General features: G+C 38.5%; 2 protein-coding genes across 2 annotated transcripts in view; one reads left to right on the plus strand and one right to left on the minus strand.

The window, feature by feature from the left end:
- Positions 1-5,415: 5,415 nt before the first annotated feature.
- LOC137231292 (olfactory receptor 5P4-like) lies at positions 5,416-6,345 on the minus strand. Its single transcript, XM_067751788.1, has one exon. It carries the CDS (start codon positions 6,328-6,330, stop codon positions 5,416-5,418), a length of 915 nt encoding a protein of 304 aa, XP_067607889.1. The 5' UTR covers positions 6,331-6,345.
- Positions 6,346-14,726: 8,381 nt separating this feature from the next.
- OVCH2 (ovochymase 2) overlaps positions 14,727-25,049 on the plus strand; it is a 43,771-nt gene continuing 33,448 nt past the window's right edge. The window contains 8 exon segments of the mRNA XM_067751668.1: positions 14,727-14,814; positions 16,940-17,049; positions 18,707-18,798; positions 20,479-20,651; positions 21,003-21,098; positions 21,325-21,476; positions 22,114-22,303; positions 23,410-23,433. Coding sequence (XP_067607769.1) covers positions 14,727-14,814; positions 16,940-17,049; positions 18,707-18,798; positions 20,479-20,651; positions 21,003-21,098; positions 21,325-21,476; positions 22,114-22,303; positions 23,410-23,433 — 925 coding nt within the window.

Consider the following 25,049-nt stretch of genomic DNA (forward strand, 5'->3'; position numbering starts at 1 on the left):
CTCCCTTTTAATCCTCTGCCCCCCCAGTGGTCCCCCAATTTCCCCCTTCGGGTGTGGGATCCCTTCCCCTCCTCCAACTGCCCCTCAGGGGCACCAGTCCCCTCCCGCCTCCACTTTTCCTCCCTTTTCCCCCTAACACCCCACGTCCTACCTGGTCACTGGCGTTTCCTCCCGTCCCCTTAGGTGTCCGTGGTTCGTCACCGGTGCCTGGTAGGTGCCCTAGTTGTGTGGAGACGTGAATTCTGTGTCCTCCTAGTTCACCATCTTGACCTCAAGATATTTTTATATTTTCTTTTGATACCCTCTTTGACTCAGTGGTTGTTCAACAGTGTGTTATTTCATTTCTATATATTTGTGAGTTTTCCCCTTTTCTTGCTGTCATTGATTTCAAGTTTCATTCCACTGTGGTTGGAAAATATACTTAGTATAATTTCGATTTTCTTAAATTTGTTAAAACTTTTTGTGACCTAATACGTGATCATTCCTGAAGCATATTCCGTCTGCTTGAGAAGAATGTGTTTTCTTCTGCTGTTGGATGAAAAGTCCTGTATGTGTCTGTTAGGCCCATTTGGTCTATAGTATTGTTCAAATACACTGTTTCTTATTGATCTTCTGTCAAGATGTTCTATCCATTATTGAAATTGAGGTATTTAAAAATACTATGATTGTATTGTTGTCAATTTCTTCTTTCAGATTTATCAATATTTGTTTCATATAATTAGGTGTTTTGATGTTGAGTTCATATATATTTATAATTGTTATATTTTCCCGTTGAAGTGATCCTTCTATCATTATGTAATCATCCTTCTTGTTTCTAGAGACAAAAGTCTTTTTGACCTAAAGTCTACTTTGATATTAGCAGAGCCACTAAAGTGAATTTTTTGATTTTTATATGGATCTTGATTTTTTATTCATTCAGCTATTCTGTGTCTTTTTATTGGGGAGTTTAATCCATTTACATTTAAAGTGATTATTGATGGAGGATTTACTGTTGCCATTTGTTAACTATTTTCAGTTTATCTGATAGTTATTGTATCCCACTTTTTCTCTCTTGCTGTCTTTCTTCATCTCGTTGTGTGTGTGTTTTTAAATTGATATGTTTTGATTCCTTTCTCTTTTTCTTTTGTGTAACTTCTGTATGTATTTTCTTTGCGGTAACTAAGGAGTTTACATAAAATATCTTACAGTTATAATGATCTATTTTAAGCTGATAACAACTTTACTACAAAAGTTGATCACAAATCTAGTCTCAATTTTTTTTTCAGGTATTTAAATCTTTCATTATACATCCTTTGTCAAAATATATATAACTTGAATGAATATAGCCAAAATTTTGGAAAATAAACAATATATTTGTAAATAATACAAAATTTAAGAAAGAAATCATGGTAAAAATTAGATGTGTTCAGTTAGATAACTAAAATACAACACGTTAAATCTTACTGGACACCACTAAAACAACAACTATAAGGAAATTTATAACCATAAATGCTATACTGCAAAAAAAGACTGAAAATTATGAAAATATCTTTCTCAAGCCTTCTCAAGTATTTAAATAAAGAACTTTAAATGAAACCCAAAGTAGTAAAGAATAAAATAATAAAGATGAATATAAATTTATGAAATAGAAAATTAATGTACAATACAGAAAGGCACAAATCAAAAGTTCATCCTTTGAAAATGCTAATAAAATTGATAAACCACTAGCAAGATTTATTAATATATATAGAAAATACAATATTGGGATGAAAAGGGAGCAACATTACAAATCTTACAGAAAATAAAAATAAGATATAATTTTAAAATATAAAGGAATTGGAAAGCTAATTTGAAGAATATGTTAACAAAAATGACAAAGAAATAAACTGAGAAACTAAATATTTCTGTATTCATTAATGAAAATGAGCCTTACAGTGAAAAACTTTTCCACAAACATGGAAAGCCCAGATGGCTTCAGCATTGAAGTCTTACAAATATTACAGGAATGAATATCACTTATCCTGTAAAAGTTCTTTTGAGAATAGACAACAAAGAAACCCTTTCCAAATCATTTTTATATTTTGATATCCCCACCTGAAAATTTCATTTCAAGAATGGGAGATGATAGGCCAAATTCTCTCATGAACATAGATGCAAGCATCCTAAACCAAGTATTAGCAAATCAAATCCAACGATAATAAAATGGATAAAAAAGCAACCAAAGTTGGGTTTATTCCAGGAATTCTAGATTGATTTAGTATTCATAAATCAATCAAAGTTGTACTTGCATCTCTGAATTAGGATGTACAAAGACGTGAAAAACATTTGATCATATGGTAACAAGATAAACCTTGATGAAATGAAAATCATACCCATATATTCGATGAACCAGTAGAGGATTCAAGAAAGCCTTAATGATGGGGCTTCCCTGGTGGCACAGTGGTTGAGAGTCCACCTGCTGATGCAGGGGACGCGGGTTCGTGCCCCGGTCCGGGAAGATCCCACATGCTGTGGAGCGGCTGGGCCCGTGAGCCATGGCCATTTAGCCTGCGCGTCCGGAGCCTGTGCTCCGCAATGGAAGAGGCCACAGCAGTGAGAGGCCATGTACCGCAAAAAAAAAACGAACAAAAAAACCAAAAAAACACCTGATGAATTGACATCCATATAGGTGAGCAGGTTGCACACCTAAGGACAAGTGCATAGTCTTATCTGTCATAGAGAGACAATTTGAAGGGATGAGAAGGCATCAGCCAATTCTTGGGTGACAGTGTAAACTGTCTGGACAGATAGAAATTTAGAAGAAAGCCAAATGCAAAGACAAATCATTTCACCCCAAAATTCCCTTCCCTTATGCTCCAAGGGTGTTACCTAAAGCAGCAACAGAGGAGGAGCTGATAATAAGAGAGAAATCATATAGTCCCACACAGCCTCACAGCAAATAGATGTTATTGCATTCATAGATGAAAAAAAAATCTAAAATTGCTGTTCAATGCTTAGTTTCAGAAGTATAAGCCTCTAGAATATAACATGAGAGACTATCTTTATGACCTTGGATTAGGCAAAGATTTCTTGAACTTGTCACTAAAACATTAAACATTAAAAAAAATTGATACATTAGACCATTAAAATTAAAACTTTTGTTCGTCAAAACATACAGCTAAGAGAGTGACAAGGCATGCTTCAAAATAAGGGTATACCTTTTATGTATAAATCTGACAAAAGGATTTGTAGACAGATTATAAGAACAAATAAATAACAAAAGTTCAATCTGAGAATAAAATTGGTAAAAGACCTGACGATACATTATACAAAAAAGGACATACAAATAGCTGATAAATATATATATTTTAAAATGCTTAACATAAGAGGCCCAGGGAGATGAGAGTGAACACTGCGTACTTGTTTATGAAAAATTGTGTCTATCCCTGGATTTTATGGTGATACCCTTTTTTTTAAAAAAAAAATTTATTTACTTGGTTGTGCTGGGTCTTTGTTGCAGCAGGTGGGCTCCTTAGTCACGGCTCTAGGGCTCCTTAGTCGCAGCTCACTGACTCCTTAGTTACGGCAAGTGGGCTCCTAGTTGCGGCATGCGTGTGGGATCTAGTTCCCTGACCCAGGTTTGAACCCGGGCCCCCTGCATTGGGAGCGTGGAGTCTTCACCACTGTGCCACAGGGGAAGTCCTGATGTTATCTTTTTTAACAACTGTGGATACATAACTTTTTGTCTACCAAAGTGCTGAGTTACTGGGACTCCTTTAAGCCAGCTCTTTCCATAGATTGTCTTCATATCCCTGACCCTTGTGGTTGGACCGGCCCTTGTGGTTCTGGTTTTTTTTTTTGGGAGTAAAATTGCTTTACAGTGTTGTGTTAGTTTCTGCTGTACAATGAAGTGAATCAACTGTATGTATACCTATATCCCCTCCCTCTTGGACCTCCCTGCCATCCTTCCCACCCATCTAGGTCGTCACGAATTGGGAGATTAGGTTTGACATAAATATGTTAAAGTGTGAAATGTATAGCTAGTGGGAACCTGCTGTATAGCACAGGGAGCTCAGCTCGACGCTCTGTGACGACCTTGTGGTTCTTATTGCAAGATGCCTTCAGCAATAACCATCAGGAAACTTTGAAAGAGACAAAGCTTGTTACTTACAAGTCCTGGAAATCATGTAGCACACCTGGCGTCGCACAGGGTCATGGGATAGAGTGAGAGAGAGAGAGATCTTAGGGCTCTGCTTTTATTGGGGTAGAGAATGGGAGCCTAAGGGTTAACGGGCTCACTCTTTATTGGTGACTGAAACATAAGAGCAGGAATTTAAAGCAAGTGAAGAAAAAATACAAGCAGTCCAAATGGTCAGTTATCTAAGGAGCTTGGGAGTGGGGGTCAGCCTGGTTCTTTAGTTGTGTGGCTGGCAGTGTTTATTCAAAATATCTGAAGTGGCTGCCTCAGTCACTAAAGCTTAAATCTGACACTTGCCTTACCAAAGCAAACAAACAAATAACACCAACCGTCAGGGCTTATGCTGCACACCTAGAATAAGGCAGTGACAGAAGTGGTAGCAATAAACACCTTCTTGAGAGATATTACAAAGAAGGATGGCATGCATATTTCATGCCTGCCTCAGCCTAAGCATCTTAATCTGTAATTTTATGCCCTGGAAATACCAGCTAGCTTGCTGAAAGAGTTCCACTGTGCCTCAGCCCCCTCTGCACCACCACTCCCCAGTAGTTTTTCCTACTACTCAAAGGCTTGTCTGCAAAGGTTCAAAGACAAACCTTTGCAAGCCAGCCTTTGCAAACAAACCTTTGAGTAGTAGGAAAAACTTAACGGAACTCTCAAAGGCTAAGCCTTCAGAGTGCCTTCTTTGTTGTCTGGACCTAGTCTCCTGGTGGCAATACTGTGGAATTATTTTGGTCTGGCTTACATTAGGTGGGAATGAAACTTTTCTAGATCCCAGCATCACTATTTCCAAAGATAATGGTAACCCTGTATAAGAGACACCAAATCTTCCATAGAAAGTAACCTGGCCTGTCAACACCACCATCAATTGCATTTCCAGTTGAGTTCATGATACCTTCTGAGATGTTAATTTACAAGGTGATTTTTTTTAAATGTATAATTTAACAGAAGAAAAAACACCCTCTAATCAGACTCCCTAAATAATGAACAGAGGAGAGGAAAAAGTGAAACTATGTTTCTCCAGGTAGCTTCATCCTGAAATATACACACTTAATTTGAACCCAGCAGATTTTTGTGAAAATGCTATACTTTGTGACTCTAGAAAATTATAAATTAAAGCTGGCATTAATCGACATTCAGGTATTTTATATTTAAGATAGTTCTTCACATAAAATAAGACTAATGGACAACATAAACACCTATCACATATGTTCCTGAAATTATTGTTTTGTAGTTTCTGGATTCACATTGTATTCATTTCAAAATGACTGATGTATTCTAGCTATCAATTTTCTCATGGCCTCTTTCACCTCTTTGTTCCTCAGACTGTAGATCAGAGGGTTCAACATGAGGATCACCACTGTGTAGAAGACAGACACCACTTTAATATGTTCAGGTGAGTGGCTCGCCTTCGGTATGATGTAAACAAATGTGACTGTCCCATAAAACAAAGTAACTGCAGTGAGGTGGGAAGTGCAAGTAGAGAAGGACTTGTGCCTTCCCTCTGTAGAGTGTATCTTCAGGATTGAGTGGAGGATGTACAGATATGAAACTGTTTTGGTGAACAGTGTGATTACAGTGATTGACCCAGCTGAGATGGCAGGAGATATTTCAGCAACATAAACATGGGTACAAGAAAGCTTCTCTAATGATGGCAGGTCACGGAAGAAATGGTTGATTTTATTTGGTCCACAGAAACTCAGACACAATAAACATCCAATAAATGATGAAGCATTCACACATCCTCCCAGATAGGAAGCAATCAGTGAGATGATGCAGACCCTGGGAGACATGTGTGTAGAGTAGAGAAGTGGGAAGCAGATGGCCACGTAACGATCATAGGCCATGGCAGCCAACAGGAAGCACTCAGCTGTTCCAGAGATAACATCAGAGCCAAGCTGAGCTATGCAGCCAGTGACAGGATAGTAATTCTTTCCTTTAGGGAACTCACAATCATAATAGGTGTGACTGATGGAGTACCCAAGGTCCACAGAGACCAAATGGCTGAGGAAAAGGTACATTGGGGTGTGGAGCTGAGGGCTTCTTTGGATTAACGTGATTATTCTGGTATTGCCCAACATGGTAGCAACATAGATTCCAAGAAAAACGACAAAGAAGATGGAACAAAGTATAGGATTCTCTGTTAACCCTAAAATAATGAATTCTGTCATCATTGTGTGGTTTCCAAGCTCTATCTTATTTGAAATGATGCCTGTTGAAATAAAACCCAGTGGATATTAAAATGAATTGAATGATCTCATAATTAATATATTTACTTTACCAGCCAACCTATCAGAAAATCAAAACATTGACCTCACTGTTGTCTAATGCTTTCACTTTACAAAATGTTTCCAAATGTATTTACATTATGCATGATTTGAGAATATTAATGTCCATTACCTTAAGACCAGAGATACTCACAAAGGGACCAATGACTCAGATCAGAACACAGCACTCACGTTTGTATCATTTGATCAATTCAGGTTGTTGAATGAACACTTACAGCAATTGTATTATTAATTATACTTTAGGTACTGTATAGACCTAACAAAAGAATACATTTCATAGTCATACATGAGTAAGGTATATATTAGAATATGTTGACAAAATGCCTACATGTGTATATTATACCAGCCACATGAGAGCAAAAGGGTAATATACAAATGTAAAAAATATCAAGAAGTCTTTTCACCTAACAAAAAATTAATGAGTAGTTTTAATCATAAAAATGCAAAAATTGGGGCTTCCCTGGTGGCGCAGTGGTTGAGAGTCCGCCTGCCAGTGCAGGGGACACAGGTTCACACACCGGTCTGGGAAGATCCCACATGCCGCGGAGCGGCTGGGCGTGTGAGCCATGGCCGCTGAGCCTGTGCGTCCAGAGCCTGTGCTCCACAATGGGAGTGGCCACAACAGTGAGAGGCCCGTGTACCACAAAAAATAATAATAATAATAAAAAATAAAAAATTTTTCCAACAAACAAAAGCCTAGGACCAGATGGCTTCACAGGCGAATTCTATCAAACATTTAGAGAAGAGCTAACACGTATCCTTCTCAAACTCTTCCAAAATGTAGCAGAGGGAGGAACACTCCCAAACACATTCGACGAGGCCACCATCACTCTGATACCAAAACCAGACAAAGATGTCACAAAGAAAGAAAACTACAGGCCAATATCACTGAGGAACATAGATGCAAAATCCCCAACAAAATACTAGCAAACAGAATCCAACAGCACATTAAAAGGATCATACACCAGGATCAAGTGGAGTTTACCCCAGGAATGCAAGGATTCTTCAGTATATGTAAATCAATCAATGTGATACACTATATTAACAAATTGAAGGAGAAAAACCATACGATCATCTCAATAGATGCAGAAAAAGCTTTGGACAAAATTCCAAAAACCCTCCAGAAAGTAGGCATAGAGGGAACTTACCTCAACATAATAAAGGCCACACCTGGCAAACCTACAGCCGACATTGTTCTCAATGGTGAAAAACTGAAACCATTTCCTCTAAGATCAGGAACAAGACTAGGTTGCCCATTCTCACCACTATGTTCAGCATAGTTTTGGAAGTTTTAGCCACAGCAATCAGAGAAGAAAAAGAAATAAAAGGAATCCAAATCAGAAAAGAAGAAGTAAAGCTGTCACTGTTTGCAGATGACATGATACTATACATAGAGAATCCTAAAGATGCTACCAGAAAACTACTAGAGCTAATCAATGAATTTGGTAAAGTAGCAGGATACAAAATTAATGCACAGAAATCTCTTGCATTCCTATATACTGATGCTGAAAAATATTAAAGAGAAATTAAGGAAACACTCCCATTGACGATTGCAACAAAAGGAATAAAATACCTAGGAATAAACCTACGTAAGGAGGCAAAAGACCTGTATGCAGAACAATATAAGACACTGATGAAAGAAATTAAAGATGATACAGACAGATGGAGAGATATACCATGTTCTTGGATTGGAAGAATCAACATTGTGAAAATGATTCTACTACCCATAGCAATCTACAGATTCAATGCAATCCCTTTCAAACTACCAGTGGCATTTTTCACATAACTAGTACAAAAAAATTCACATTTTGTATGGAAACACAAAAGACCCAGAATAGCCAAAGCAATCTTGAGAAAGAAAAGCGGAGCTGGAGGAATCAGGCTCCCTGACTTCAGACTATACTACAAAGCTACAGTAATCAAGACAGTATGGTACTGGCACAAAAACAGAAATATAGATCAATGGAACAGGATAGAAAGCCCAGAGATAAACCCACACACATATGGTCACCTTATTTTTGATAAAGGAGGCAAGAATATACAATGGAGAAAAGACAGCCTCTTCAATAAGTGGTGCTGGGAAAACTGGACAGCTAACATGTGAAAGAATGAAATTAGAACACTCCCTAGCACCATACACAAAAATAAACTCAAAATGGATTAAAGACCTAAATGTAAGGCCAGACCCTATAAAACTCTTAGAGGAAAACATAGGAAGAACAGTCTATGACATATATCACAGCAAGATCCTTTTTGACCCACCTCCTAGAGAAATGGAAATAAAAACAGAAACAAATGGGACCTAATGTAACTTAAAAGCTTTTGCACAGTGATGGAAAACAAAAACAAGATGAAAAGACAGCCCTCAGAACGGGAGAAAATATCTGCAAATGAAGCAACTGACAAAGGATTAATCTCCAAAATTTACAAGCAGCTCATGCAACTCAATATCAAAAAAACAAACAACCCAATCCAAAAGTTGGAGGAAGATCTAAATAGACATTTCTGCAAAGAAGGCATACAGATTTCCAACAAACACATGAAAGGATGCTCAACATGACTAATCAGACCCATTAGTGAAATGGTCTCTAAACCCCATTAAAGAAATGCAAATCAAAACTACAATGAGGTAACACCTCACACCTGTCAGAATAGCCATTATCAAAAAATGTACAAACAATATATGCTGAAGAGGGTGTGGAGAAAAAGGTACCCTCTAGCACTGTTGGTGGGAATGTAAATTGATACAGCCACTATGGAGAACAGTATGGAGGTTCCTTAAACAACTAAAAATAGAACTGTTATATGGCCCAGCAGTCCCACTACTGGGCATATACCCTGAGAAAACCATAATTCAAAAAGAGTCATGTACCACAATGTTCATTGCAGCTTTGTTTACAATAGCCAGGACATGGAAGCAACCTAAGTGTCCATCAACAAATGAATGGATAAAGAAGTTATAGCTCATATATACAATGGAATATTACTCTGCCATAAAAAGAAACGAAATTGAGTTATTTGTAGTAAGGTGGATGGACATAGAGTCTGTCATACACAGTGAAGTAAGTCAGAAAGAGAAAAACAAATAACCGTATGCAAATACATATATATGGAATCTAAATATATATATATATATATGTATATAGTTCTAAAGAACCTAGGGGCAGGACAGAAATAAAGATGCAGATGTAGAGAATGGACTTGAGAACACGGGGAGGGGGTAGGGTAAGGTGAGACTAAGTGAGAGAGTAGCATGGACATATATACACTATGAAATGTAAAGTTGATAGCTAGTGGGAAGTAGCCACGTAGCACAGGGAGATCAGCTCAGTACTTTGTGGACACCTAGAGGGGTGGGATAGGGAGGGAGATGCAAGAGGGAGGAGATATGGTGATATATTTATATGTATAGCTGATTCACTTTGTTATAAAGCAGAAACTAACACACCATTGTAAAGCAATTATACTCCAATAAAGATGTTAAAAAAAAAAAAAAGGTGAATCAGCACTCTAGCATTTACTAGTTGTGTAGCCTTGGGAAAGTCCATGAAAGTCTATTTGAATCTTATATTCCATAATTGAAAATATGGATAAAAACATATTTATCCAAATATAAACAAAGATTGGGATTTTCTTGAATATCTAGTGGAATGATATTCTATGGGATTATTTAGATTGTAATATGTACGTTACTTCACAATGATGCTAGAAATATTAGTTGATCATCTTTGGAGGATGCCAGGAAATGAACTCATTATTCTTCAAAATGATTCATAGAGAAAAAAGAAAACCAAGGATTTGTTTTCAAATATCAAATATACTCTAAGGTGCTTATATAACTGATGAAAGGAAAACCTTTATAAAATAGTTCTAGTTGATAAACACAGAAGGAATGATAAAATTACAATATCATCATTTTTTAACCACTAATGAAATAATGGATCTAGGCAATGATTTTCAAGGGCTGTTTAAAGTCATTAAATGAAAAGAATATGAAGGACTTTATACTGAATTAATCTGAACCTACTTACTAATTTTAAAATCATAGAAAAGACAGCCAGATATTATGTGCCTCATGATATGATGCAATAGGAAATATACAGCCCTACTATAAAATTTCTTGCCAAAAATCTAACCTCAATGTGATTAAGACTATCTAGATGTACCTATCAGTTCACAGTTCACACAGGGGTCATAAAAGCAATAGCTATGTAATCTGCGAAGCACATAATGTAGAAAATTCTATAGGACTAAATAACCAATTTCTTCAACATAAATAATTGCAAAAACAAGAGAGAAGGAAGCTATAGCTTAACAATTAGATACAGCAACTGAATGAAATGGGTAGACCTTTAGATTTTAACTCACTGCAATTGTAAAAAATATATATATTATAAGACAGTTGGAAAAATTCAAACACCAAGTATTTGATATTAAAGAATTATCATTTTTTTGATTTACTAATGCTATCGTGGTTATGTTTTTAATGAGTCCTTATATATAAGAGATATATACTGGGCTTTCCTGGTGGCGCAGTGGTTGAGAACCCGCCTGCTGATGCAGGGGACGTGGGTTCGTGCCCCGGTCCGGGAAGATCCCACATGCCGCGGAGCAGCTGGGCCCGTGAGCCATGGCCGCTGAGCCTGCACGTCCAGAGCCTGTGCTCCGCAACGGGAGAGGCCACAACAGTGAGAGGCCCGCGTACCGCAAAAAAAAAAAAAAAAGGATATATACTGAATTGTTTATAAATGAAATAAAATAATGCCTGGGATTTGTTTCAAAAGAAGATTATAGATGGAAAATGCTAAAGACACAACCAAAATACTACTAGATCTCATCAATGAATTTGGTAAAGTTGCCGGACACAAAATCAGTATACAGAAATCTGTTTCATTTCTATATGCTAATAATGAACTATTAGAAAGAGAAATTAAGAGAACATTCCCATTTACCATTGCATCAAAAAGAATAAAATAAAACTAGAAAGAAATCTAATTAAGGAGTTAAAAGACCTGTACTCTAAAAACTATAATACACTGACCAAGAAACTGAAGACAATACAGATGGAAGATACAACTTGTTCATGGACTGGAATAATTATTATTTTTAAAATGATCATACTACCAAGGTAATATACAGATTGAATGCAATCCCTATAAATGTGGCATTTTTCACAGAACTATTTAGGGAAAAAATAGTTCTAAAATTTGTATGGAAATACAAAACCCCCAAATAGCCAAAACAATGTTTAGAAAGAACAACAAAGCTGGAGGTATCAACGCTCCTTGATTTCAAACTGTACTACAAAGCTACAGTCATCAGAACAGTATGGTGCTGGCACCAAAACACACACATAGATCAATGGAACAGAATAGAGAGCCCAGAAATATGGCCACTTATGGTCAATTAATCTACAACAAAGGAGGCAATACTATATACAGGGAAGAGACAGTCTCTTCAATAAATGGTGCTGGAAAAACTGGACAGCTGCATGTAAAAGAATGAAATTAGAACATTTTCTTACACTATATACAAAAATAAACTCAAATGGACTAAAGACCTAAATGTAAGACTGAAAAAACATAAAACTGCTAGAAGAAAACATAGGCAGAACACTCTTTTACATATATTGTAGTAATATTTTTTGGATCTGTCTCCTAAGGCAAAGGAAACAAAGCAAAAATAAACAAAGGGGACCTAAGTAAACCAAAAAGCTTTTGAACTGCAAAGGAAACCATCGAAGTTGTGGAATATATATATATATATATACACACACACATATAATGGAATATTACTCAGCCATAAAAAGAATGAAGTTTTGCCATTTGCAACAGCATGAATGGACTTGGAGGATACTATGTTTAGTGAAATAAGTCAGACAGAGAAAGACAAATACTGTGTGTTATCACCTATATGTGGAACCTAAAAAATAAGATGAATATAACAAAACAGAAACAGAGTCACAGATACGGAGAATAAACTAGTGGTTACGAGTGAGGAGATGGAAAAGGGTAGAGGCAGGATAAGAGTAGGGGATTAAGGGGTACAAACTACTATGTATAAAATAAATGAGCTGGAAGGATATATTGTACAGCACAAAGAATATAGCCAATATTTTATAACAACTTTAAATGGAGTATAATCTATAAAAACTTTGAATCACTATGTTGTACATCTGAAACTAATGTAATATTGTAAGTTAACTATACTTCAAAAATATGTATAAGATTATAGAGTTGTGAGAAAGTTGTAAAAGAAAGAAAATGGGCCAAATGTGGGTTGTTGTTGAAGCAGAGTGATAGGCACATGGAGGTTAATTATACTATTCTCTCTACTTTTTAGAGATTTTAAGTTTTCCATCACAAAAAAAGGTGAAAGGATAACCAACCAAGTAGAAATATGAGCAAAGGATACAAAACTGCAATACATGGAAAAATAAACACTAATTACTGTTAAATACATTTGATGTCACCGATAATTAGGCAAACTAAAAATTAACAACTGTGGCTTATTTGTGCACATAATGAGAAATTTGATGCAGCAGCTCCACAAAATATTAGGTACCTAGACTTCTATCTTCCCACTCAGCCATCTTTACCTTGTGCTTCTTGCTTTGGGGCTACAGAATGGTTGCTCCAGCTTTAACCATTTTGTTCATTTTTCAGGAAGGAGGAAGGGAAAAAGTCCAGAGCCAAAATGTTTATGTCAGCTGAGTCCATCTGACCTTTTTATAGAACATTCCATGAACCCTAAATCAACAACAAGAACTGAGTAACAAGGCCTCATCATATGCAAGGGAAGCTGGAAAATGTGTTTTGTTTTGTTTTTAAATTGGGCACTTTGAAGAACCCAACAAAATCAGGGTTGTTTCCAAGAAAAAAAAGGGAGACTATATATTGGATAGACAACTAGATACCTTCACCATATAATCTCAAATTAGTCATTACTGTTGTTACTTTATGCTTGATTAGATTTGCATACAGTTGACCCATTTTTTCTTTATTCATCATTTCCTCTTATATCCCTCTCCTTCCTCCTGGACTTAATTTCTGTCTTCTGATGTACTTTCTGCATTAGTGGCTCTCTTAGCAATGGTATGCTGTTAGTAAATCCTTTCAAGTGTTTTTTTTTTTCCTAAAAATATCTTTATTTCACTCTTATTCTTAGATGATCACTTAGCTGGGCATAAAGTTCTAAGTTGATAGTTATTTTTGCTCAGCACTTTGGAGATACTATTTTCTTACTGAACATTTGTGGATAAATCCTCAATTGGTGTTTGCGTGTCCTTCTTTTCATAAGGTTGTAGTCTTGACTGTTCCCTAAATTTGCAGTTCTCACCAAATTTTAGGTTTTAAAACTTATTTGTTTTGCATGTATATTAGTTGTATGTGTTATGTTTTTATAGATTTATTTTGTAGAAGGGCAAAATTTGCTACAAGAAAGGGATTTCTGGTTTGACAATGGCTGTTTTGGGCAGGTAATTTGTAAAAGGTAACAGAAAAAAACTCACATTCCGGTGTGCTCATACATGGCAATGGCCAATCGACAAGTGTTTCTTACACACTGACCACGTCCCCAAAACTCAGCCAAGGAAAAGGCAGATGAATATAATCAGAGCCACTTCCCCCATTGCCACATCATCTACCAGGTTTAGAAGCAAAAGTGATTTAGTTTTTGCCTTCCAGAAACACACAAAAATGGTGAAAGAATGTAGATTCACAAATGCCTCAATGGACAGTATCCTAAATTGAGTTCCCGAGTGTGCTACCAAATTATCTTCCCTCTAACACCTGGCTGTAACCATCCATTTACATTTGGAAAACAAGAGAAAGATAAATGTTTTAGCATATTCTGATGGGATGTTTGCAAGCATGTAGGAAAGCCTATGCTTGCCAACAGGGACAACGTTGATATTCAATCCTCTTGTAGAAAGTGGAAACCTGTCGCAAGAAGCAAGTAATGTTTGCAAATGGAAGCCTTCGGCACCAACCACTTGGCTAGCCAGATAGACCCTGGGGGAAGCAATGAATGGATGTGGGTGTAATGGGACATGTACTATTGCTTGAGCAAGACTATGCTTCTGTGGTTGACTCCCCACATCTTGCAAAGATCTTTGCAAGAAACCACATTCAGAAACATCATACGGACATGGTTGAATGCCTCGTGTCTTGGTTAATGAGTAACTTTGTTTTAAGTTGGTATATTGCTGCTCTCACAGGACTTTCTGTTTTGGTTCTCTTTAGTCTCTCTAAAATTCCAGGGGAAAACTCCTGAGTTTCAAAATGCATATGAGCAAGAATAAGCTCATTTTACTGCTTGGAATGATCTGTTTGGAACAGAGTAAATCTGCAACTCTCTCTCTCCCCAAAGGTAAGTTCCAAATGATCTCTGTAGCTACCTTTATCTGAAGAAATAAACTTTGCTGGCAATGGCTCTCACAGTTCCACTCCATATTCCTTTGGGAGAACAGGAGAGACAAATATATTTTGGAGGTCTAATTAGTTTTCATGTAATTAATTTGGATTTCTCTCCTGCAATCATCATATTAAACTGAATAGAACATTAATGGAATACAACTTGGACAAGTTGCACTGATCTGGAGAAAACTGGAATTGTTCACTTATTTGGACACATTCCACAATCCCATCTCCTTTCATGTAGCAAATTCTGGAAATCAGCATAAATTTGGAAGCATTTGTAATCTTTTAAAAAATTATATTGCTGGGAAATATGAAGCATGTTTCCTGTAGTCTATTATTTATATATATGTAAATGGTCTTTTTTTCCTCAAGTAACATAATCTGAGAACAGTTCTTGGCAGGCTTCTTCACAGTCAGATTTGTACTAACCTCAAGAATTATCATGTTTTCTATCTTTGCTTCAATTAGTTCAGGAAATACTAAATTTTGTGTCTAAGGTATTTATGATTCAGTCAACAGAAACAGCTAGAAAATAAGCTTTGATTCAATATTATACCTGTATTGGGTTCAGAATCAAAAGACAATGTTACATCCATGCTTTGTCATTAATTAGCTGTGTATCTCTTTGATTCTTCATTTTCCCATCAGTAATGTGGGGGTCATAGTGCTTGATTCACAGGCAGAGAATGGGGCTTAAATGAGAAGTTATTTGAAAGAGTTTTGTATATTTTAACATATTAATCTAAATAGCTATGCTTTCAAGGATATATTTTCAAGAAAAATCATTTGTTCTTCCAACTTTTATAAGTGTCTACTGTATGCTAGGAATGTGCTAAACTTTGGAAATACAGAGATGAATAAAACATAGGTTTTTTTTTTTCCTTAAGTACTTCATAGTACAGTGAAGGAGACAAACAATTCATTATCATAATACTACATGGCAGAAACTATAAGAGGGGAGAGGAACTACAGGGGAGAAACACTTAACACAGTTTGAGGAAATCAAGGAAGAGTTCTCAGTTGAAGTGATCTCCAAGCTGAAGAATAGGGATTAGAGAATTCAACTATGTAAAGAAGTGGGGTGATTATGAGACAGGGCATGCTAGGCCCTCCTAGACAACATGTAGAAAAGAAGGACCTGCAGTAGGGACAGAGCATGGACCATCCTTAAATTACCAGGCAGTCTTCAGCATCTTAATCTAGCCCCTCTCTTAGCTGAAGAGTCAAAAACAAACAAACAAAACAAAACAAACAAAAAAAAAGCAGAACAAATATTGAGAATAAATAAGTAAATGCAACTTTCTCAAGGATAAGATCTTTTCCACAAAAAGGAAAGAGTTCTTTCTCCCATTACCTAGCAACCCTTCTACCCTAACGCCATTCCGGTGTGTGAATCAGGACACTGTCTTCCCTCTACTCCACTATCATTGAACAACCTGATACTTTCCACTCTTATAGCAAATTAAATCCAATATTTGACTGTGTGCCAGGCACCACTGATCATGATCTCAGACTTAAGTCTCTTGGGTGAAGCAGAGGAAAAGATGCAAGCAAAATTACAGTCTAAGGCAGACTATAGTATTAACCATTCAACCAATTAATTGAGCAACTTCTATGAATCGGGAACTGCACTAGATACTGTAGATACAGGTATTTCAAGATTAAGTTCCTATTTCTGAGGAGCTCACAGTCTGGTGGGGTTGAAAGATTACCATAACAGCATGTGATAAATGTCACAGAAGCACAGAGTGCTGTGAGGAGCCTCTAAGGGGTCAGATGGCTCAGTATCAAAAGGGGACTGTATTCACGCTAACCCAGCGGAGATCTACCTCTGAGGCCCTAAATCTTCATGTCAGAAAAGTAGATCTCTTCATGATATGCACGTCCTATGTGAAAAAGTGGAACAACCCCTTGTACCGCAAATCACAGCAAATTCCACAAATAACTTAAAGCCATTTTATAGTATTGCCACATGCTCCATGTCTTATAGTATTTCTTGCTCAGAAGACTTTCCTGTACCCCTCAGTCCTAAGAGATATATCTAATCACTAAATTATTGTCTTTTTTCCCCCTAGCTCCCGCTTGTGGGCAGAGTCTGGTTAAGTCACGGCCTTTGAATTACCTTAACATTTTCAGTCGCATTGTTGGGGGAAGACAAGTGGAAAAGAGTTCCTACCCTTGGCAGGTGAGTCTCAGGGAACATTCTCCTGTGGTTGGATTATGAGCTGTCTCAGGATTGGATCTCTCAGAACCCATGCTGCTCATCCGTATGCTCTCTTCTGCTTAGTTCATCACCAGAGATCTCATGAGTTAGTACAAGGATCCAAGACATTCCTGATGTCCATCAGTTGACTTCTAGAAAAGGTGTGTTCAGAATAGTTACAAGCGCTATTGGCTTGCTCCAAAATTTGGAAATGCCATCCCAGACTTTCAGTCCCTAATACAAAAACCCCGCTTCAAATTTATAATTTAAAAAATAATTTTCTGATTCAATAAATATATTTAAAACATACTTATCTTGTTATAGTTAAAGATGATGAGGGAAGGTGTAGCCATAGGTTTACTTTTATGTTTGGGATGTAAGATTCATACCTATACCATAGGACCCTTCAGGGAATAATCGAGAGTGCTGCCTCTGTGGTAGTTAGTGTCCTAAGAATTCTGTCTCAATCTAGTTTCCTGTTCCTCCTATGCCATAGAATGCCTTTGTGCTTCTGCCCTTAGCCTAAGGCATTTATTGTCTTTGAAAGTCTCCCAATTTTCTTTACCCTGGGAGCCATGCTATATTCTTGCCTCTTCATTTCGTAGGTAGAACAATAGCTCTTTATTTTTACTTCTCTTGAGTCAGTCAGTCATATTAACTTTTAGATCAATGGATATTTGGTAACGATTGGTTGACTGAGTCTATGTTCAGTGAGATGATGGAATGGCTGAATCATTGTCATTTGATTAACTGATGAATTAATTACCTGGTTTGAAGAGTTGATTGATCAAATTCTTACTTGGTCAGTTGGTTGGCTAGTCAATTCAGAAGTCCGTATTCAAATCATAGTCAGGGATGACTCATTGACTTTTACTTACTTGTGCTTTATTCTGTTCTTAGCCTTTTCTCTGTATTAATTTTGTTTTCAATTGCTCATTGAATAATTTTTGTTCAAAAAGGAGACAGTTCTAATAAATTGCTTCTTTTCTAATTTAAACAGTGGAATTAAAAGTATTTGCTTGTACCCTATAAGTCGTGTTGGAGTCAAGCCAAACATCATGAACAGGACAAGCCAAAGATAGAAAATCTGTTGTAGAGACAGATTAAAAATAAGCTTGAAGCAGTTGTAGAGGTCAAATAGTTAAAAACTATAAGACAGTTGTAAATCCAGACTCTTTCTCTAAGAGGCTTAGAGGAATTGGAACGGACTTTGGAAGACTCCCTTAGCCCTCACCTTGTCTTTTTCCCAAACTTCTTCATCTGGTCTGTTCTGTATCTTATGCTTCTTTTTCTTTCTCTTCATTCACAGATATGATTCATATGGTTAGAGTAACAGACGGTAAACATTATCATGTAAATAACTAAATACCCACAATTTTTATTACCAACTTACTAAAACCTTATAGCCAATCATCTCAAGGTAACTACCTCTCCTGTGGGCCAGCAGTAGGAATCTTCTGGTTCCAGCATTGCTCTTCTTTCTGAGCTATAGTGTGATTGGTTTACCACTTCACAGTCCATGATTTCTGATATTTATGAGTAAGATATCTGGGTCTCTTTTTCAGAATATGCTCAGTCTCCAGGTTTGGGGGGATCCCAGGGCATTAACTTACTCCTATTTAAGGTCTTTGCAATTCAGGTGTCTTTGAAACGAAGGCAGAAGCATGTCTGTGGTGGGACCATCATCTCTCCAGAGTGGGTGGTCACAGCTGCTCACTGTGTTGCAAACAGGTATGGAAAGCCCAGCCCATTGATGAAGGTCAGATTACCCTTCTACTCCCTGGGAATCAGCAGCAATAACTCTATTAAAATATGGAATGGTGTGATGTATGCCTTAGGGGAGAACATGTTAATTGCATAATACAGATAGGGCTCAAGGTCATTGTCCGAGGGTACACAACTTGGTAGAAAACATTCATTCCTTATTTAAAATGGGCTAGAAGTTAATAAAGAATAATATCCAAGTGAGAAAAAAAGCATCCCAAAGAGAGAGTTCTGAAAGTTCTCTCCTAGTTTTCTTAAATTTCAGTGAAAAAAAAGCATCCAGTTCATTATGCATCTTAATAACTGGATAAAAGAAAACAAAGGGAGGACAGTAAAACACGAAGAAGCCTCCTGTGTCTTCTTTCCTATTGACCCTGCCTCTCTGAACTTCACTCTAACAATTTCCGTCTCTTATCCATTTTCTTGTATGCTCCAAATGTTCTACTGTTGCCAGTGCTCTTGATGTTCATAAAGCTGCAATGAAGATTATATATCCCCCTATTTGCCCTCTTTCTCCACAAACATCTCCTGGATATTTACTCAGTGCTGGACACTAGTGGGTATCAAAGATACAAAGATGACTAAGATATGATTCCTGCCCCCCGAGAGTTGATAGTCTACAAAAGAGTCAACTGATAATTTCACTGCAATGTGGCAGGTGGTTAGGCTAGAGAGTTGCTATGTATTAGGTTTGGTATTTAATATAGCCAAGAGCCAGGGAAATATACCAAGAGAAAATGATGTCTTTTCCAATTTTGTATAAAATCATCTCTTCTAGATCCCCAGAGATGGCAAGCCCAAAGCTCTTAATCCACCTCAATGCATCCTATCAAGTTCCTTTCAGATAACTTTGCTGCGGGTAGAAGAGGAATAGAATGGTGTTTCCCGTGTCATGCTAGATCTCTAAATTACAAACATAAAGGAAGTAGGGGAAGATCCCCACTTCCCATTGCTCTAATCAGTCCCAAAGCCCTGAGTGTGCATACCCTCTGGAACATCAAGAGTTACGGTGCTATTACGTCTTTCATGGTATGCATTATGCATTAGATCTCTGACATTAAAGCAGCATACTTCATGGGAATCACCAGAAACTCCCAAAGGATCTCACTGATATTGAGGCCAGGCCAGCCATCTGGGGTAGCTGAATATGCTTTAGACCACTGGATTATACTGTACATACACCCTTAGGCATTTAACAAGTAACACTGCAAGGTATTCAATTTATCATATTGGCTCCATATGAGGCCACTTTTTACTAGTCCCTCACTCACATTGGGAACCTCTACATTTTCTCACTTTCTCTGTTCATCAGCTTCACACCTACATTATCTATCCATGTCTTTTTTTTTTTTTTTTTTGCGGTATGCAGGCCTCTCACTGTTGTGGCCTCTCCCGTTGCGGAGCACAGGCTCCGGACGCGCAGGCTCAGCGGCCATGGCTCACGGGCCCAGCCGCTCCGCGGCATGTGGGATCTTCCCGGACCGGGGCACGAACCCGTGTCCCCTGCATCGGCAGGCGGACTCTCAACCACTGCGCCACCAGGGAAGCCCCTATCCATGTCATTTTGAAGAAGTCATTTTGTCAACCACTGCAACTGTACTCAGAGGTTCAATGAAATCCATCCATTTTACTCTTTCCTCCTCATAGAAATATTGCATCAACTTTGAACGTTACTGCTGGAGAATATGACTTGAGCTATATAGAGCCAGGAGAGCAAACCCTCACCATTGAAAGCATCATCATACACCCATATTTCTCTACCAAGAAACCAATGGATTATGATATTGCTCTTTTGAAGATGGCTGGAGCTTTCCATTTTGGTAAACATTTGAAGTTCACTCTGAATTGTCTACCCCATGTGCTCCAGAACTTCTGTTCCATAGCACATTCCCTACAGCATAAGTTATGCAGCATATGCCCAAGAATTCTGAATCATGTACTTTGAGACAGGAATTTGAGCTGGAGGCTCCCCTACCTGAAACCCTCTTGGCTTGTGGCTTTAGATATAGGATCGTGTGGAGTCCGTTACTTTGTTTCACAAGTAACCCCTGGAGGTGCCAGACAGAGATATCGCAAGTTCTTTGGGAACCACCTAGATGCCAGTTGGTGAGTGGCTTATGGTATCCTCTCCTCCATGAATGAAACAAGCCCTGCCTTGCTCTTTTCTGCAGACCAGTCTGTGGGACCCGTGTGCCTTCCAGAGCTAGGGGAACAATTTGAGCCTGGATTTATTTGTACAACCACAGGCTGGGGCCGCTTGAATGAAGGTAAGGACTCCTACGCTCGTATCAGAAGTTTCTGGTTGGTAATCAGAAAAGAGAATTTTTAATCTATTTTAAAAAGACAGTTGTGTAGACATTTTTAAAATAGAGACTATCACATTGTACTTCGAAATTCAAATCTTTCCAAAAGACACAAGCCTGAGTGGGGCATCTTCAACGTAGAAAAGGTGAAAGAGCGCCTTGCTGGGGTTCTCATTTCTGTGTTTTCTAGATGGCGTCGTCCCACAAGTCTTGCAGGAAGTGAACCTGCCCATTTTGACCCAGGATGAGTGTATTACAGCTCTGTTGACCTTACAGAAACCCATTAGTGGGCGGACCTTTCTCTGCGCAGGCTTCCCAGATGGAGGAAGAGATGCATGTCAGGTAGGCAGGAATGGTTGGGCTGACAGGTCCCAGGCAGGGCTTCCCTCAGCTTTGTCATCAGATGAGGGGCTGAAAGAAGGCTGTAGGCAAGCCTGGACTTGGGAAAGAAGGATCAGGACTGAAAAGGGAGGTCAAGTCAAAATAGAGGACAGTTTAAACAACCTGTTTTTAGCACAGACTGTGCTTTCAGAGGAGATCTGCTCTTTCCAAAAGACCAAATAATGGAGATGATGCCAACAATGAACTAGGGTACTCCGGCCCTGAAGGATAGGTGATGCTTTCCTACTTAGAGATTTCCAGTTTGTGTATAATGGGAGCTTTCTCTTTCCCTCCATCCGTCCTGCTGACCAAACTTGAGGTTGATTTGACTACTGGACAAGACTTTTCTGAGTCTGTAGGATGAGACAGGAGAAGGAAACAATCTGATATTTGATGAAAGCTTAGGATGGGGAAGAAGGAGATGGACTTGGTAGGCTCCAACGGTATTTGAGGATTGACTGTGAATTGCGCTTGCCTATTCTCCCAGGCCCCTGAGTCCAAAGTATTAGAAGTGAAGAAATTCATTAATCCTCATCTAGCACCTCTGTGGGGCACAGACACTGACAATGACAGTAACAGAGATCTTTTCTCCCTACAGGGAGACTCAGGAGGTTCCCTCATGTGCCGGAATAAGAAAGGGACTTGGACTCTGGCTGGTGTGACTTCCTGGGGTTTGGGCTGTGGTCGAGGTTGGAGAAATAATCTGCAGAAAGATGATCAAGGATCCCCTGGGATCTTCACAGATCTTACTAAAGTGCTTCCCTGGATCCACAAACACATCCAAATTGGTAACCAAGCCAGAACATAAGGTCAAGAAGCTAGGGAAAGAGAGAGAGCATCAGCAGAGGCTACGCAAGTCAGGACCACTGAGCAGACAACCTCTGCTTCTGTTCTTAGTGTCTCACATAAGGACTGTGGTATTTACTGAGTCTAAAACAAGGGTAAACTATGATGTGTGGTACAGTGTACAAATATTCAATGAAACATGAATACATCCATCCTAGACTTTGTCAAATTTGCCTTTGATTGAAACTGTCTCACTACTTCTCAACTCCGCTAGCAAGATTCAGCAAGCTGTAGCATGGATCAGTGGTTATCAAGGAGGGGAAATTTTGCGCCCCACGGGACAATGTCTGGAGACATTTCTGGTTGTCACAACAGGGGACAGGGGTGCCACTGGCATCTAGGGGGTAGGGGCTCTGGATGCTGCTAAACATCCTACAGTGCACGGGACAGCCCTCCCCCACAGCAAAGAATGATTTAGTCCCATATGTTAGTAGTGTTGTGGTTGAGAAGGCCTGGCATAGAGCCAGGTACCATAAGTCTGAAAAGGCCAGGGTCTGTATACATCCTTCTACCAGATTCACCAGTGAGTTAATTGAAACTTCATTTTTGCCTCCAAATCCAACTTAGTTGTTTTCTTAACTGGTGGCTTCCAGCCTAAAATAGGACTTCTATTCTTTCCCAAAGGGGTTAATTCAAATTAGTTCAGGAAGAACCTGGGTTTGTGTTCAAGTATACGGTACACTAGCAGGTTTCGGAGTCCTCAGTTCAACTTGTAGCTGTCCAGCAGTTGTGGGTGTGTTATTTCCATCTCTAGCCTCCCTTTCCATGAAAAATTAGAGGGGTAGACCAGATGACCTCTTCTTGCTTTGTGTAATCCCCAAGCTAAGCAGTCCATTTAATAAAGAGAGTGAAATCATCTTCTTAAAGCACAAAGACCACTTTGCTGCTTTGTCAATTTATCCCTTCTGTTCTTTCCACAGATTGTATTTTCATTAGTTGCAAATTGACTTAACAACCTCTGCACTTTTGAGCCAGGGAGATGCTAACTTCTTGAAATATTGCTCAGGATATCACAACCTCGAATTGCATCTTTCTTTTTCTTTCCCAGGGAAGCTGAGAAAGCACTCCAGAGGTGGGTATTTCTTGTAGCCTGTTCTTCCAGGAGCATGAATTAATCTCTAGGATTTCTGAATATCGGTTCCTTTATAATCAAAAGTCTTCCTCTGCAAGAGCTCTCCATAATCACTAGGTATAAAACCATCACTAGGAGCACACAGCCATTCATCCCCAGCCAGGGAGGGTGAATTCATCCCTTCACCCAGCAGGAGCACAACATTCCCTCTGAGTTCACTTGTCAATCCAGAGCTCCAGTTCAATTCAGCAAACAGTTGGCAAATCCCAGATTTGGATCCAAGACACAAGGGAGGAGGTGGGGCATGGCAGATGTGGTCCGGAAGCTACACACCTTGTCCTGAAAGAATAGGGGACTCACCCCCAGGGTTACATTGCAGGTCTGAAATGAATTCAGTCTGTGACTTTGGGCAGGCTCCTTCCTACCTCTGAACCTGAGTTTCCTCATCCAAAAAGGAAAGAGTTTGGGCCAGGTGGTCTCAAAGGCATCTTTAGCTCAAATCTTCAGTGGTTCTGTGAGTCTGTGGGGCTATCTCCAAAGAGCAAAGTGGAAAAAGAGTACCCTGAGAGCTCAGAGGAGTGGGTGGCTGCTTCTAGCTGGGGGGAAAAAATACAAGGGAGACTTTGGAGCACAGACATCTTTTAAGCTTAACCTTAAAGAACAAAGGATGAGTAGGATTTTGTCAGTTGGAAATGGGATATAGGTAAAGAAAAATATTCCAGCTTAAGGAATCATCCTTATCAGAAGATAGATACTAAAATATGGAGATATGAAAATTTAGGATGTAATAGAGACCCAGTAAGTCAATCAGTTGAAGTGTAGGCTACGTGATGAGTTTTTATGAGGGAGAAGATTAAACGGGTAACCTGAGAACAAAATATGGAAACTTTGAACACCATTCAAGAAAATTTTGACTTTATTGAGTAATAGGAAGTTGACTAATTAGATAAACAGATTAGAGCTATACTTTAGTGCTATAAGAACGGCACATAGGGGATAAATTGGAGAGGAAAATATCAATAATTCAAGGTGGACTTATGAGATTATGCATTAGTTCAAGAGACAAGAATATAATGCTTGAACGAGGGCAATGGCCAGAGAATGAAAAGGAGGGCATAGAAACAGGATGAATTAGGCCAGGATAGTCACTAAGGTTACGAGCGGTGAGGGAGGGAAGGAATGAAGGATGACACCAAAGTTCTGAGCATGGAAAGCTAAGAAAAGGGCACATAAGCTAATCAAATCAGAAGTGGAAGCAGTTTTGCAGACTGAGAGGAAGTCCTTTTGTAGCATGTTAAGTTTCAGGGGGGATATCTAGGAGATGGTTGAAAAATCAGAAGTTCAGGTAGAGATAATAGTTGAAACTGATGGTGTGAATGAAGTGGATCAGAGGGCTCGTGTAGAGAGAAATGAAAACTTAGAACCTAGGAAATACCTGCATCTATAGAGTGGAATTATGGGGTCAAAGAAAGAAGAGTAAAGAAGAAGAAATCATAGAATCTCAAGGTTAGGCAGGATCTACAAGAAACAAAAAGTAAGGCATCATAGAAGCCAAGATAGCAAAAGATCTCGTGTCTCCACGAAAGGAAGCGTGTATGAAGGAGAACCAGGAGGCC

The sequence above is a fragment of the Pseudorca crassidens genome, chromosome 9 (genome assembly GCF_039906515.1).
Source record: "Pseudorca crassidens isolate mPseCra1 chromosome 9, mPseCra1.hap1, whole genome shotgun sequence".
Taxonomy (NCBI): Eukaryota; Metazoa; Chordata; class Mammalia; order Artiodactyla; family Delphinidae; genus Pseudorca; species Pseudorca crassidens.